The sequence below is a fragment of the Oncorhynchus mykiss genome, chromosome 12 (assembly GCF_013265735.2).
Source record: "Oncorhynchus mykiss isolate Arlee chromosome 12, USDA_OmykA_1.1, whole genome shotgun sequence".
Taxonomy (NCBI): Eukaryota; Metazoa; Chordata; class Actinopteri; order Salmoniformes; family Salmonidae; genus Oncorhynchus; species Oncorhynchus mykiss.
This window is the reverse complement of record NC_048576.1, coordinates 85,684,696-85,701,080: the sequence shown is the minus strand read 5'-3', so window position 1 is coordinate 85,701,080 and position 16,385 is coordinate 85,684,696. Positions and strand designations below refer to the sequence as shown.

Here is a 16,385-nt window from a genome sequence, read left to right as displayed (position 1 = left end):
TATTATTTACCACCATTTTATATTATTATTTGCTATCATTTACAATTTTGTTACAATGTATATTGTATACATTGTTGCTTTGGCAATATTGACACAATGTTTTTCATGCCAATAAAGCAGCTTGAATTTGAATTTGAATTTGATGTGTGCAGTCTGTCGATGTAGCTTGGTTGAAGGAGAAAAAAATCAGGGGAGAGAGGTGAAAAGAAAGGGAGGGAAGAAAGAGAATGACAAGGAAAGGTAATACAAGAAGGGAGATGAAAGGGAGGGAGAGTGAGAAAGGAGAGGAAAATAAAGGGAGAGAGAGTGAGAAAGGAGAGGAAGATAAAGGGAGGGAGAGTGAGAAAGGAGAGGAAGATAAAGGGAGGGAGAGTGAGAAAGGAGAGGGAGATAAAGGGAGGGAGAGTGAGAAAGGAGAGGAAAATAAAGGGAGAGAGAGTGAGAAAGGAGAGGAAGATAAAGGGAGGGAGAGTGAGAAAGGAGAGGAAGATAAAGGGAGGGAGAGTGAGAAAGGAGAGGAAAATAAAGGGAGAGAGAGTGAGAAAGGAGAGGAAGATAAAGGGAGGGAGAGTGAGAAAAGAGAGGAAAATAAAGGGAGGGAGAGTGAGAAAGGAGAGGAAAATAAAGGGAGGGAGAGTGAGAAAGGAGAGGAAGATAAAGGGAGAGAGAGTGAGAAAGGAGAGGAAGATAAAGGGAGGGAGAGTGAGAAAGGAGAGGAAGATAAAGGGAGGGAGAGTGAGAAAGGAGAGGAAAATAAAGGGAGAGAGAGTGAGAAAGGAGAGGAAGATAAAGGGAGGGAGAGTGAGAAAAGAGAGGAAAATAAAGGGAGGGAGAGTGAGAAAGGAGAGGAAAATAAAGGGAGGGAGAGTGAGAAAGGAGAGGAAGATAAAGGGAGGGAGAGTGAGAAAGGAGAGGAAGATAAAGGGAGGGAAAAAAGAAGAAGAGAGGTGGAGAGAGAGGGCAACGACAGTAGAGGAAGAGGAGAGAGATGTAGATAAACCAGGAGAGGTGTGCTGTCCTCCCCTGTAACATTCAGCTACTCCAGCTAATCACCCCCCATTGCAACCTCTCATCTCACCATTAGCATACTCCCTGGCTAATACACAAGGGTCCTTCAATTAAGCATCCAACCACTCTGGCTAACCCTTAGCATTAGTTAATACTATCCTTGAGCTGAGCTTCCTGCTACACAAGCTAAAGCTCCCATCTGAAAGCTGCCATGGACAATTAACTAATTAAAGAGATAATTAAAGAACGGCATCTTAAGCACTTACATATTCTAAACATATAGTACAAATTCCATATATATATATATATATACAGAACCAGTCAAGAGTTTTGACACACCTACTCATTCCAGGGTTTTTCTTTATTTTGACTATTTTCTACATAGCAGAATAATAGTGAAAACATAAAAACTATGAAATAACAATAATATGGAATCATATAGTAACCAAAAAAGTGTTAAACAAGTCTAAATATATTTTATATTTGAGATTCTTCAAAAAAGCCACCCTTTACCTTGATGACAGATTTGCACACTCTTAGCAGTGCTTAAAGTGTGCACCATTTATGCAAAAGGTGTTTAACGTTAGTAAGACATGGCTATATTGTTTCAGCATTATCTTACACCTTTCTGAAAGGTGACTTCCAACTAGGAGTGTTAACGGGTTAACTGAGGGACAGAGTCAGCCACGTAGGACTTGCCTAGTGTCACGCCCTGACCTTAGAGAGACGTTTTATTTCTCTATTTGGTTAGGTCAGGGTGTGATTTGGGGTGGGCATTCTATGTTCTATTTCTTTATTTTTGGCCGAGTAAGGTTCCCAATCAGAGGCACCTGTCTATCGTTGTCTCTGATTGGGGATCATACTTAGGCAGCCTTTTTTCCCACTTTCTGTTGTGGTATCTTGTCTTTGGTTGTTGAATGGGTTTGCACCCCTAGCTTTACGTTCGTTGAGTTGTTTATTGTTTTTATTAAAATGTAAAAAATTAAAAGAACATTATGCCTACCACCCTGCACCTTGGTCTCATTCTAACGACGAACGTTACACCTAGTTAAATGTTTAATTTTTTTTTATTTTAAATTGGACATTGGTCCTCTTTCTCTCTGGCCAATGATTAATACAAGCTGAGGTCAGCATAGAGAGAACACACACTCTGGAAGGAGACACTGTCAGGAACACAGACACCCCTCTGAATCAGATTATACCTCAGCAGGAGAGCACACACACACAGACACACACACACACAGACACACAGACACAGACACACACACACACACACACACACACACACACACACACACACACACACACGTACAGACACACTCACTCACTGACTTCACTCACATACAGTGCCATTCTGTCATTGACAAGGTTAGGGTGGGCATTCACGTGACATCTCGGTCATGAATATGGAGAGGTGACTGGGAATTTAATCACGTACAGCTACTGACTGGGAGGAGGTAGTCTTGTTGAGAATAAATTACACCACAATCAAATTAACGAATGCACGCACGCACACACACACACACACACACACACACACACACACACACACACACACACACCGTCACTCACAGGGTGAAGTTTTCTTCGAGGTAGCATCGGTTCCTCAGTAATCCCGCCCACAGCTGCACTCCGATGATGCCAAAGATGAAGAAGACGAAGAAACAAAGCAGGAGGACGTTTCCCAGCATGGGCAGTGTGTCCAGGAGGAGATTCACCAGGATACGCATACCTGAAACATACACACATACATTATAATACACAAACACACACACACATGCATTATAATACACACACACATGCATTTTAATACACACACACACACATGCATTATAATACACACACACACACATGCATTATAATACACACACACATGCATTATAATACACACACACATGCATTATAATACACACACAAACATGCATTATAATACACACACACACACATGCATTATAATACACACACACATGCATTATAATACACACACACATGCATTAACATACACACACATATGAATTATAATACACACACACATGCATTATAATACACACATGCATTATAATACAAACACACACACATTATAATACAAACACACACACATGCATTATAATACACACACACATGCATTATAATATACACACACACACACACACACACATTATAATACACACATACATGCATTATAATACACACACACACATACATTATAATACACATACACACATGCATTATAATACACACACACGTGCGTTATAATACACACACACACATGCATTATAATACACATACACACATGCATTATAATACACACACACATGCGTTATAATACACAAACACACACACATGCATTATAATACACACACACACATGCATTATAATACACAAACACACACACATGCATTATAATACACAAACACACACACACATGCATTATAAATGAGAATATTGTTGAGTAGAAACAGCAGGACACACATACTGTATCTAAAACACACAGACAGACACAAAACATATGGACACAGAACACAGGACATCCCGGCTTCCAAAAGTAGCATAGACATGTTTCTGTCCATATAGGTGGATGGTGGACCAGTCACATATCCCATATCCCCAAGTGATGGCATTATGACACACGAGAGGCTACCGTTGGACCTGACCCACGTTGATTACATAATGAAACATGATTAGTACATGAGCAGATGGGGCAGATATGTCCCGTGATGATGACATAAAGACAGCTGATGGAAGAGTAGTGGCGACTGGCAGAGTTCTCTGAAGGACTGACACCAGAAACCACTGAAGCACCACTCAGAGAGATTCACTGACAGGTGTGTGTGTGTGTATGTGTGTGTGTGTGTGTGTGTGTGTGTGTGTGTGTGTGTGTGTGTGTGTGTGTGTGTGTGTGTGTGTGTGTGTGTGTGTACGCACGTGTTTGTCATGCTGTGTTTCATGAGAAGAGACACCACATGCGGTTAATACAACCCAGGTACAACAGTGAGGTCGAGGAGAGAGAAAAAGAGAGGGGAAGAGGAAGAGGAAGAAAGAGGGAGAGGCAGATACATACCTATAGATGAACTAATGTATGTGTACCTATAGTGGAACTAATGAATGTATAACTATAGAGGAACTAATATATGTCTACCTATAGTGGAACTACTGTATGTCTATCAAAAGCATTGACTTTTGCATGTAAAAAAACATAATCCTACTCAGGACCACACGTCCTCAATAACACCACTTCAACGTGGGCTTTGAACGGGGCAAACTGACTACATACATGGTATTACTGGCTACATACATGGTGTTACTGGCTACATACAGGGTTAAACTGACTACATACATGGTGTAACTGGCTACATACAGGGTTATACTGACTACATACATGGTGTTACTGGCTACATACAGGGTTAAACTGACTACATACATGGTGTTACTGGCTGCATACAGGGTTAAACTGACTACATACATGGTGTTACTGGCTACATACATGGTTAAACTGACTACATACATGGTGTTACTGGCTGCATACAGGGTTAAACTGACTACATACAGGGTTATACTGACTACATACATGGTGTTACTGGCTACATACAGGGTTATACTGACTACATACATGGTGTTACTGGCTACATACAGGGTTATACTGACTACATACATGGTGTTACTGGCTACATACAGGGTTATACTGGCTACATACATGGTGTTACTGGCTACATACAGCGTGTTACTGGCTACATACAGGGTGTTACTGGCTACATAAAGGGTGTTACTGGCTACATACAGGGTGTTACTGGCTACATACAGGGTGTTGCTGGCTACATAAAGGGTGTTACTGGCTACATACAGGGTGTTATAGCCCAGAAATTGAGAAAAGGAAGGAGGGGGTGTCAACTGGAGAGAGAGAGAGAGAGAGAGAGAGAGGGAGAGAGAGAGACTACACTATTATGCATCTTCTAGGAAGGGTACAAATTGGGTCTCACGGGGGTCAATCTCAGCTGATGTGTTTATTAACTTGGTCAAAATGACCTCATGTCAAGCAATTGCTTTATGTCTATTGTATCTCACCCCTATCTGGTCTAATGCAGGGAGTTGTGGACATACTCATCAGTTATCCATTCCCCTGAGTGCAACCATATGTTTATACTACACAGTGAGCACTCACACACACACACACACACACACACACACACACACACACACACACACACACACACACACACACACACACAGCATGTATGTGTACATGTGTGTGTGTGTCCCAGCATGTGTATTAGTGCGTTTGTTTACACATGTGCACCAGTCACCAGTCTGCCTATATCAGTTCCCCAAACATGACATCACTATCAGTATCACCCCTCCCTACAACTTCCTATCAGCTGGCGGAGCGAGGCAATGACATGCACTAATTCAATTACCATTCATATTTAATGAGTTACCCCGGTGGCAACACCCACTGAAACATTGATAAGGGAGCAGAGTCTTCAACGCTTCAGAATGGGAATGGGAATTAGAATGGGAATTATCGTCAGCACTCAAGGAAAACTGTTTTCCCAGGTAATTAGTGCTAGGATTAATCTGTGTGTGTGTAATGGACCAGACGAGAGAGTAATGTCTTCACTAATTCTCATCACAGAGAGAGGCGAGTTGGAGGTGTGTGTGTGTGTGTGGTGTGTGTGTGTTTTATGTGTTTATAAATACTGGTTTCTCTACCCGCCAATAATTCTCATTAGAGACAGACTGTGCCATAGAACACCTGCACTCACTTAATGTACCTGCAGACAGATGACTCCAGCACACCTCTCTGTGTCTCTCGGTTTCCACACCACTAGTCCATTAGCGTTAGCAATGATCTGTGTTTCTTTGCCATTAGCTTAGCCCATTAGGCTGTTAGCTCTGGGGGAAAGGAAAGGAAACAAGTAAAGGATGCAAGGATAAGGATTACAGCTGTTTGGAACATGTCCTGTTTGACTGTGTTTCAGTACACTGTCTCACTTACAGCTTACATCATGCATATCAGTGTTAGCCGCTATTAGTCAGTTAGCTCTAGTAAAGAGGAGATCAGGAAATGCTACCTGAGTCTGACTGATACCACTATCTGTGTGTTATTCACTGTTAGCCACTGTTAGCATTAGCGGATAAATGCTATCACTTTCACTGACTGGAAGTGAGTGGAGAGATTAGCTGACCTTCGCTTGATCGGGCTAATTGGTGCTTACGATGATTAGAAGCTGTCTGAGGTAAGGGGAAAATCAATAGGTGTTTACAATTTTGTCTGAGAACAGAGTTGTATTTGAGAGGGATGGGGTTGGGTCAGAGAGAGAACAGTGATCTACATTACAGGAGGATATGTAAATCTGTAAGGGACTCTGTTGTAGTAGAGGGCATCTGATAGGAGTTGGGCTGCTCAGATCAAACAGCACTGTCCTGGGGTTATGCAGTCAGAACAGAGTAGAGGATCACAGCAAAGTCAAAGGACATATACAATGACTGTACTGATTGAATGGAGAAAACATTAGGAACACCTTCCTAATATTGAGTTGCACCCCAGCTTTTGCCCTCAGAACAGGCTCAATTTTTTGGGGCATGGACTCTACAAGATGTTGAAAGTGTTCCACAGGGATGCTGGCCCATGTTGACTCCAATGCTTCCCACAGTTGTGTCAAGTTGGCTGGATGTCCTTTGGATGGTGGACCATTCTTGATACACACGGGAAACTGTTGAATGTGAAAAACCCAGCAGCGTTGCAGTTATTGACACAAACCGGTGTGCCTGGCACCTACTATCATATCCTGTTCAAATGCACTTAAATCTTTTGTCTTGCCCATTCACTCTCTGAATGGAGCACATACACAATCCATGTCTCAATTGTCTCAAGGCCAAGATCCTTATTTAACCTGTCTCCTCCCTTTCATCTATACTGATTGAAGCGGATTGAACAAGTTACATCAATAAGGGATCATAGCTTTCACCTGGATTCACCTGGTCAGTCTATGTCATGGAAAGAGTGGACGTTCCTAATGTTTTGTACACTCAGTGTAGACATCACACGCAAACAAACAAACGGACAGACAGACAGACAGAAAGACAGACAGACAGACAGACAGACAGAAAGTGACAGACAGACAGACAGAAAGTGACAGACAGACAGACAGACAGACAGACAGACAGACAGACAGACAGACAGACAGTGACAGACACAAACAGACAGACAGACAGAAAGTGACAGACACAAACAGACAGAGAGACAAACAGAGATAAACAAGACAGAGAGAGAGAGCGAGAGACAGACAGAAAGAGACAGACTGAGAGAGACAGAAAGCGAGAGGGAGCGAGAGAGAGAGAGAGAGAGAGAGAGAAAGAGAGACCGCGAGACAGAACTCACTGGGTACTCTGTTGATGGCTTTGAGGGGTCTGAGGACCCTGACTGTCCTAATGGCTGAGAGGTTGATGTTCTGCAGGTCCAACGAGTACTCCACCATCCTACAAAGAGAGGAACACACATAGGAGTCAAGGAACTGTGTGTGTGTATATGTGTGCGTGTGTGTGTGTGTGAGAGAGAGAGAGCATTTACTGTACATATGACTCACTGACACATTCTCAGTTCCCATTTGTTCTACAGAATCTCATTTTAAATCCATCCATATACAACAAGGCCCAAGAGGGCTCTTTCCCTCAGGCAAGATCTCTGAGTGCCTTTCCAATCCGTCTACAGGTCACATCCCAGTTTCAGGATATAAGCCTGCCACAACACTGCACCAAAGCAACTGTGGGGTTAACTCGTGGGTTAACTCATGAACTGCTGGGTTAACCCATGATCCGAAATGGCTGATATGAGTGCAAATACGGTTTTCCCATTTATAATGTGCTCACATCAGAGCGATTGTTTATTCTCATTCAGACAGTAAGGTATTGTCTCAGAGTATCTTTGAAGCAGAGGGAAGGAAGGGGAGAGGGGAGAGAGCTATGAATTATTATATCATTTTAATTCAATAGTACAATTATGGGAGCATCTTTGCAGTACCCACAGTATCAACAGATGAAAAGGAGAGAAAGAGTGTAAGGGAGAGGCGGAGAAGCATAGAAAGAGATACCTACAGCTCATCTCTTGGCAGTAATACTGTAGATTACTTTATCACTGGCCTCAACCCAGAGTCTCTCAGAGTGTTCACAGTCAGCCCACTAACACCCCTATCAGATCACAGAAAGATCACAGTCTACCTGGACAGAGCAATAGTAAATAATGAGGCATCGAAGCCAAGGGACCTGCACAATATTAAGAAATGCTATAGATGGAAGGAAAGTAGTGTAAAAAATTACCAAAAACAATTAGGTAACAACAAATTCAATCCATTTCAAACAACTTCCTGGACAAAACATGTCACTGTAAAAGTGATGTTGTAAACTTGGCAGTAGAAATGTCAAGCAGACAACCTAAGAAAATGAACAACAATGACAAATGGTTTGATGAAGAATGCTAAAACCTAAGAAAGAAATTGAGAAGTCTACACCTTCACTATGGTGAATCACTAAAACAATACAGAAATACACTACAGAAAAAGAAGGAACAGCTGGTCAGTAATCAGATCAATGTAATTGAAGAATCCATAGACTCTAACCACTTCTGGGAAAATTTGAACACACTAAACCAACAACAACACAAAGAGTTATCTATCCAAAACGGAGATGTATGGATAAACCACTTTACTAATGTTTTTGTTCCTATAAGAAATAACAAACAGCAATAACACATACTTGATCAATTACAAATCTTATAATAAGCTATTAAAGATTCTCCAATTACATTGAATGAACTACAGGACAAAATACAAACCCTCCAACTCAAAAAGACCTCTGGTTTTGATGGTATCCTACATGAAATGATAAAATATAAAATAAACTCTTTAACATCATTCTCATCTCTGGCATCTTCCCCAATATTTGGAACCAAGGACTGATCACCCCAATCCACAAAAGTGGAGACAAATTTGACCCCAATAACTACCGTGGGATATGCGTTAACAGCAACCTTGGGACAATCCTCTGCATTATCATTAACAGCAGACTTGTACATTTCCTCAGTGAAAACAATGTACTGAGCAAATGTCAAATTGGCTTTTTACCATATTACCGTACGACAGACCACGCATTCACCCTGCACACCATAATTGACAAACAAACTAACAAAAACAAGGGCAAAGTCTTCTCATGCTTTGTTGACTTAAAAAAAGCTTTTGACTCAATTTATCATGAGGGTCTGCTATACAAATTGATGGAAAGTGGTGTTGGGGGAAAAAACATGTGACATTATAAAGTCCATATGCACAAGCAACACGTGTTTGGTTAAAATGGGCAAAAACACAGATTTCTTTCCACAGGCCTGTGGGGTGAGACAGGGGTGCAGCTTAAGCCCCACCCTCTTCAACATGTATATATAAACAAATTGGCAAGGGCACTAGAACAGTCTGCAGCACCAGGCCTCACCCTACTAGAATCTGAAGTCAAATGTCTACTGTTTGCTGATGATCTGGTGCTTCTGTCCCCAACCAAGTAGGGCTTACAGCAGCACCTAGATCTTCTGCACAGATTCTGTCAGACCTGGGCCCTGACAGTGAATCTCAGAAAAACAAAATAATGGCGTTCCAAAAAAGGTCCAGTCCCCAGGAACACAAATACAAATTCCATCTAGACACCGTTGCCCTAGACCACACAAAAAACGATACATACCTCGGCCTAAACATCAGCGCCACAGGTAACTTCCACAAAGCTGTGAACGATCTGAGAAACAAGGCAAGATGGGGCCTTCTATGCCATCAAAAGGAACATAACATTTGACATACCAATTAGGATCAGGCAAAAAATACTTGAATCAGTTACAGAACCCATTGCCCTTTATGGTTGTGAAGTCTGGGGTCTGCTCACCAACCAAGAATTCACAAAATAGGACAAACACCAAATTAAGACTCTGCATGCAGCATTGTGCAAAAATACCCTCCGTGTAAAACAGCAAATAATATATGCAGAGCAGAATTAGTCCGATACCCGCTAATTATCAAAATCCAGAAAAGAGACGTTAAATTCGACAACAACCTAAAAGGAAGCGTTTCCTAAACCTTCCATAACAAAGCCATCACCTACAGAGAGATGAACCCTGGAGAAGAGTCCCCTAAGCAAGCTGGTAAGGGGCTCTATTCACAAACACAAACACAAACACACCCCACAGATCCCCTGGACAGCAATACAATTAGACCCAACCAAATCATGAGAAAACAAAAAGATAATTACTTGACTATTGGAAAGAATTATCAAAAATTCAAAGCAAACTAGAATGATATTTGGCCGAATACCTGACCACTGTGACTGACCCAAAATTAAGGAAAGCTTTGACTATGTACAGACTCATTGAGCATAGCCTTGTTATTGAGAAAGGTCGCCGTAGGTGAGAGAAGACAGGATATGTGCACACTGTGTCACGTTCTGACCTTTATTTCCTTTGTTTTGTATTTATTTAGTATGGTCAGGGCGTGAGTTGGGTGGGCAGTCTATGTTTGTTTTTCTAGGTTTTGGGTATTTCTATGTTTCGGCCTAGTATGGTTCTCAATCAGAGGCAGGTGTCATTAGTTGTCTCTGATTGAGAATCATACTTAGGTAGCCTGGGTTTCACTGTGTGTTTGTGGGTGATTGTTCCTGTCTCTGTGTTTTGCACCAGATAGGACTGTTTTAGGTTTTCGCACGTTTGTTGTTTTGTTAGTTTATTTGTGTACAGTTTCTTTATTAAAGTACAATGAATAACAACCACGCTGCATTTTGGTCCGCCTCTACTTCACCTAAAGAAAACCGTTACACACTGCCCACAAAATGAGGTGGAAAATGAGCTGCATTTCCTAACCTCCTGCCAAATGTATGACCATATTTGATACACATACAGTTGAAGTCGGAAGTTTACATACACCTTAGCCAAATACATTTAAACTCAGTTTTTCACAATTCCTGACATTTAATTCCAGTAAACAATCACTGCCTTAGGTCAGTTAGGATCACCACTTTATTTTAAGAATGCGAAATGTCCGAAAAATAATCAAGAGAATGATTTATTTCAGCTTTTATTTCTTTCATCACATTCCCAGTGGGTCAGAAGTTGACATACACTCAATTAGTATTTGGTAGCATTGCATTTAAATTGTTTAACTTGGGTCAAACGTTTTGGGTAGGATTGCACAAACTTCCCATAATAAGTTGGGTGAATTTTGGCCCATTCCTCCTGACAGAGCTGGTGTAACTGAGTCAGGTTTGTAGGCCTCCTTACTCGCACACACTTTTTCAGTTCTGCCCACACATTTTCTATAGGATTGAGGTCAGGTTTTGTGATGGCCACTCCAATACCTTGACTTTGTTGTCCTTAAGCCATTTTGCCACAACTTTGGAAGTATGCTTGGGGTCATTGTCCATTTGGAAGACCCATTTGCAACCAAGCTTCAACTTCCTGACTGATGTCTTGAGATGTTGCTTCAATATATCCACATAATTTCCCTCCCTTATGATACCATCTATTTTGTGAAGTGCACCAGCAAGTGCACTTGCAGCAAAGCACCCCCACAACATGATGCTGCCACCCTCGTGCTTCATAGCTGGGATGGTGTTCTTCGGCTTGCAAGCCTCCCCCTTTTTCCTCCAAACATAGCGATGGTCATTATGGCCAAACAGTTCTATTTTTGTTTAATCAGACCAGAGGACATTTCTCCAAAAGTACTATCTTTGTCCTCATATGCAGTTGCAAACTGTAGTTTGGCTTTTTTTATGGCGGTTTTGGAGCAGTGGCTTCTTCCTTGCTGGGTTATGTTGATATAGGACTCGTTTTACTGTGGATACAGATACTTTTGTACCTGTTTCCTCCAGCATCTTCACAAGGTCCTTTGCTGTTGTTCTGGGATTGATTTGCACTTTTTGCACCAAAGTACATTCATCTCTAGGAGACAGAATGTGTCTCCTTCCTGAACGGTATGACGGCTGTGTGGTCCCATGGTGTTTATACTTGCGTACTATTGTTTGTACAGATGAACGTGGTACCTTCAGGCATTTGGAAATTGCTCCCAAGGATGAACCAGACCTGTGGAGGTCTACAATTTTTCTTTGAGGTCTTGGCTGATTTCTTTTGATTTCCCATGATGTCAAGCAAAGAGGCACTGAGTTTGAAGATAGGCTTTGAAATATATCGACAGGCACACCTCCAATGGACTCAAATGATGTTAATTAGCCTATCAGAAGCTTCTCAAGCCATGCTATAATTTTCTGGAATTTGGAATGCACAGTCAACTTAGTGTATGTAAACTTCTGACCCACTGGAATACAGTGAATTGTTAGTGAAATAATCTGTCTGTAAACAATTTTTTGAAAAAATTCCTTGCATCATGCACAAAGTAGATGTCCTAACCAACTTGCCAAAACTATAGTTTGTTAACAAGAAATTTGTGGGGTGGTTGAAAAACAAGTTTTAATGACTCCAACCTAAATGTATGTAAACTTCAGACTTCAACTGTATTTCCCTCAGATTACACAGACCCACAAATAATTTTTGATTAACTCCCATATCTAATGGGTGAAATACCACAGTGTGCAATCACAGCATTAAGATTTGTGACCTGTTGCCACAAGAAAATGGCAACCAGTGAAGAACAAACAACATTGTAAATACAATTTTATGTTGTAGATTTATTTTCGCTTTTGTACTTGAACTATTTGCACATTGTTACAACACGGTATATAGACATAATATGACATTTGAAATGTCTCTATTCTTTTGGAACTGGTGTGAGTGTAATATTTACTATTCACTTTTATTTGACTTTGTTTATCCATTTCACTTGCTTCGGCAATGTTAACATATGTTTCCCATGCCAATAAAGCCCCTTGAATTGAAATTAATTGAGGTAGAGGTAGAGGTAGAGAGAGACAGACAGACAGAGTGAGAGGGGGGGACAGCGAGAGAGAGAGAGAAAGAGAGAGAGAGAGAGAGAGAAAGAGAGAGAGAGAGAGAAGGAAGGAAGGAAGGAAGGAAGGAAGGAAGGAAGGAAGGAAGGAAGGAAGGACAGCGAGAGAGAGAGAGAGAGAGAGAGAGAGACAGAGAGAGAAAGAGAGAGAGAGAGAGAGAGAGAGAGAGAGAGTTTGAGTTTTTATAAAACCTTTATTTTTTACTCAAATGTTAACATAAAATAATGACACACTGCCTTTTCAGAAATAAAACAACAAATGTAATTCCTAAACAAAAATAAATACATAACATATACATTCAACTTATTTCAGCAGCAAAAAATAATTTCCCCTCCTCTACAAAACAAAGTGCTCCTTCGTAGGCCCACTTCTCCTCAAATAATAGGAGATCTTTTACAGCTGAAAAGAACTCAAAATCTACTTTTATTCTTGCTTTCACTAAACCTTTAAAAACACATCTTACATCCTGCCCATATCCCGTTTCTATCTTATGTTTCCTACTCAGAAAAATTGACATCTTAGCTTGTCCCAAAACAAAATTTAACATTTGACATTTTCTTTTCTGTTGTTTACTATAATGAAACCCCAAAATAAAAACAGTGTTATTGAAAAACTCCCCTACAGCTTTAAACAAAGATTCCAGCATTTCGAATAGAGGTTTTATCCTCTCACACTCCATAAAACAGTGAAAAATGGTTTCTCTTATATTACAAAAAGGACATCCATCTCTAACATCTGAGTTAATAACAGATACAAAAGCATTAACTGCAATGATGCCATGTAAAACCCTCCATTGCATATCACCAGTACCCTTTTGTAACGGTGGTTTGTACAGTGCTCTCCATGCTGGCTTTACCTTGTCATCAATGCCCAATTTTACCCTCCATGGAGTATCTTTTCTATTTTTCAATTTATCTTTATTCAACACCTTGACACACCCTCTATACAATTCCTTCCCATTCACCTCATCCAAACCCACCTCCTCCAACCCTCTCAAATCCAGCAATAACGCCTTTCTTTCTGACTCTGGGATATTTGGTGTAATCCCTAGTTTTGGAAATGAGACGTCTTCATCTTGCACAATCTTCTTGTGGCTACTAAGCATACCCCATTCTTCCGCTGACAGAGCCTTCCTACAGCTCCCCAGCATTTGTCCGACAATCCTTTCCGACCTCATCCCCAAATGTTCTGCCATCCGTCTTCTATCCATTAAGGCGGGCCCAGCCATGGCCATTAACTGTCTTAAGGTGATGATTTTCCCCTTCACCAGAATCTTGGAGAAATGTGGAACAGCTGCAGTTGTACAGTCCAGTCTTGCCCCATACACCAGAGGTTCCTCCAACAGCCAATGCACTGACTCCGCTGAAGTTCTTCTGGACACCTTCATTACGCTCCACACTCTGAGAAGGCCTCTGTAAAACGGAGGTACTCCCTCCCTAGAAATCTGGCTACTATCAACCAGAAATAAAGCCTTCTTTAAACCTAATCCTCCAACCCGCTGTAATATAAGACCTGCCACCCCTCTCCACACCACATTTTCCGGTCCATAAAGCAACCTTTGAATAAACTGAAACCGGAAAGCAGCAGCCCTACTAGCAAGATGTACAAGACCTTGTCCCCCCTCCTCTTTTGACAAATACAAAACACTTTGTGGAACCCAGTGATATTTATCCCAAAAGAAATCCACAATAATTGCCTGTATCTTAGCCAGAAGGCCAGATGGTGGTTCTAAAACTGACAACCGATGCCACAGTGCAGATGCAATCACATTGTTAACTATAATAGTACGCCCCCTATATGACATACGAGATAGTAACCAACGCCATCTCCTCATCCTCCCTTCCACCATTTCAACCACCCCACTCCAATTTTTTTCCATAGTCCCCTCATCTCCTAGGTACACTCCAAGATACTTAAAACCTCCCTTACACCATTCTAGCCCCCCTGGCAAAGCCATGATCCCCCCAGACCATTCTCCAATCTGTAAAGCACAACTCTTTTCCCAATTTACCTTTGCAGAGGATATTCCCCTAAAACGATCAACCATTAGACTCAAACTATCCACCTCCGCTTGATTTTTCACTAGCACAACTACATCATCAGCATAGGCTGAAAGACGAATAGGAGGAATATCCTCTGAAAGGCACACCCCTGCAATACGACTTCTAATGCTATTTAGTAGTGGCTCTATAGCAATAGCATATAACATCCCTGACATAGAACATCCCTGCCTAATACCTCTACACACTTTAAAAGGAGCACTCAAACCACCGTTAACTTTCAATACACTTTCAATGTCACCATATATCACCTTTATCATGGCAATAAAACCAGAGCTGAACCCAAACGCTTCAAACGTGTGCCATAAATATTGATGTTCAACTCGGTCAAATGCCTTTTCCTGATCAATTGAAATTAGACCAGCATCCAACCCAATAGCCCTAGAGACGTCCAAAAAATCACGAATCAGAGAAATGTTATCCCCTATCTGCCTGCCAGGAACACAGTAGGACTGATCCGTATGTATGATTTGCCCCATCACCTCCCTCAGCCTGTTGGACAAAGCCTTTGACAATATTTTATAATCAGTACACAATAAAGCCACCGGCCTCCAGTTCTTCACCTCCCTCGGGTCACCCTTTTTAGGCAGTAGGGTGAGGACAGCCCTTCTGCAGCTTATTGGTAGTAACCCTCCGGTTAAACTATCATTAGCTACTTCTAACCAATCCTCTCCCAACATAGCCCAAAAAGACTTAAAAAAGTCAACGGGAAGCCCATCAATGCCTGGTGCCCTTCCATTTTCCATTCCTTTTAATGCAGTGTATAAATCCTGCAAAGACAATGGTTGCTCAAGCTCAACCTGAGCTTCTGCAGGCACCTTTGGGAGCCCATCAAAGAACTGCTGTGTCACTGTTTTGTCCTCTTTGTACTCACACTTGTAGAGCTCAGCATAGAACTCTACTGCCCTCTTTCTAATTTCACTAGGGCTAGTGAGCTCTTGTCCAACAGCTGATTTGAGACAATGAATAATTTTTCTTTGTCCATTCTTTTTCTCTAAACCAAAGAAAAATTTGGATGAGGCATCCATTTCAGATATGCCCTGAAATTTACTTCTCACCAATGCCCCCTGTGCTCTGATACCCAGCAGATCTGCCAATGCAGCTTTTCTCCTCTTGAGGGCCTGAGTATGGCCTCGATCTCCTGTGGTCTCAACCAACGTCATGAGTTCCACTATTTCAATCTCTAGGGCTTTCATTGATCTGGTGATATCCTTGGTGACATTCCTCGTGTATTGATTACAAAATTGTTGAATCTGGATTTTCCCTATATCCCACCATTGTTGAAGGGATACAAAACTGGCCTTTTGAGACCTCCACCTCTCCCAAAAAAAACTG

The 16,385-nt window shown here is 41.4% G+C and overlaps 1 protein-coding gene across 3 annotated transcripts in view; it reads right to left on the bottom strand.

Annotated features, from left to right (window-relative positions):
• LOC110538728 (voltage-dependent T-type calcium channel subunit alpha-1I-like) overlaps window positions 1–16,385 on the bottom strand; it is a 139,118-nt gene that overhangs the window by 97,859 nt on the left and 24,874 nt on the right. For all 3 annotated transcript variants that reach the window (XM_036938908.1, XM_036938909.1, XM_036938907.1), the window contains exons 3-4: window positions 7,388–7,485; window positions 2,581–2,740 (exon numbers count right to left, since the gene is read on the bottom strand). In XM_036938908.1, the coding sequence (XP_036794803.1) occupies window positions 2,581–2,740; window positions 7,388–7,485 (258 nt within the window). The remainder of the gene's footprint in view (window positions 1–2,580; window positions 2,741–7,387; window positions 7,486–16,385) is intronic.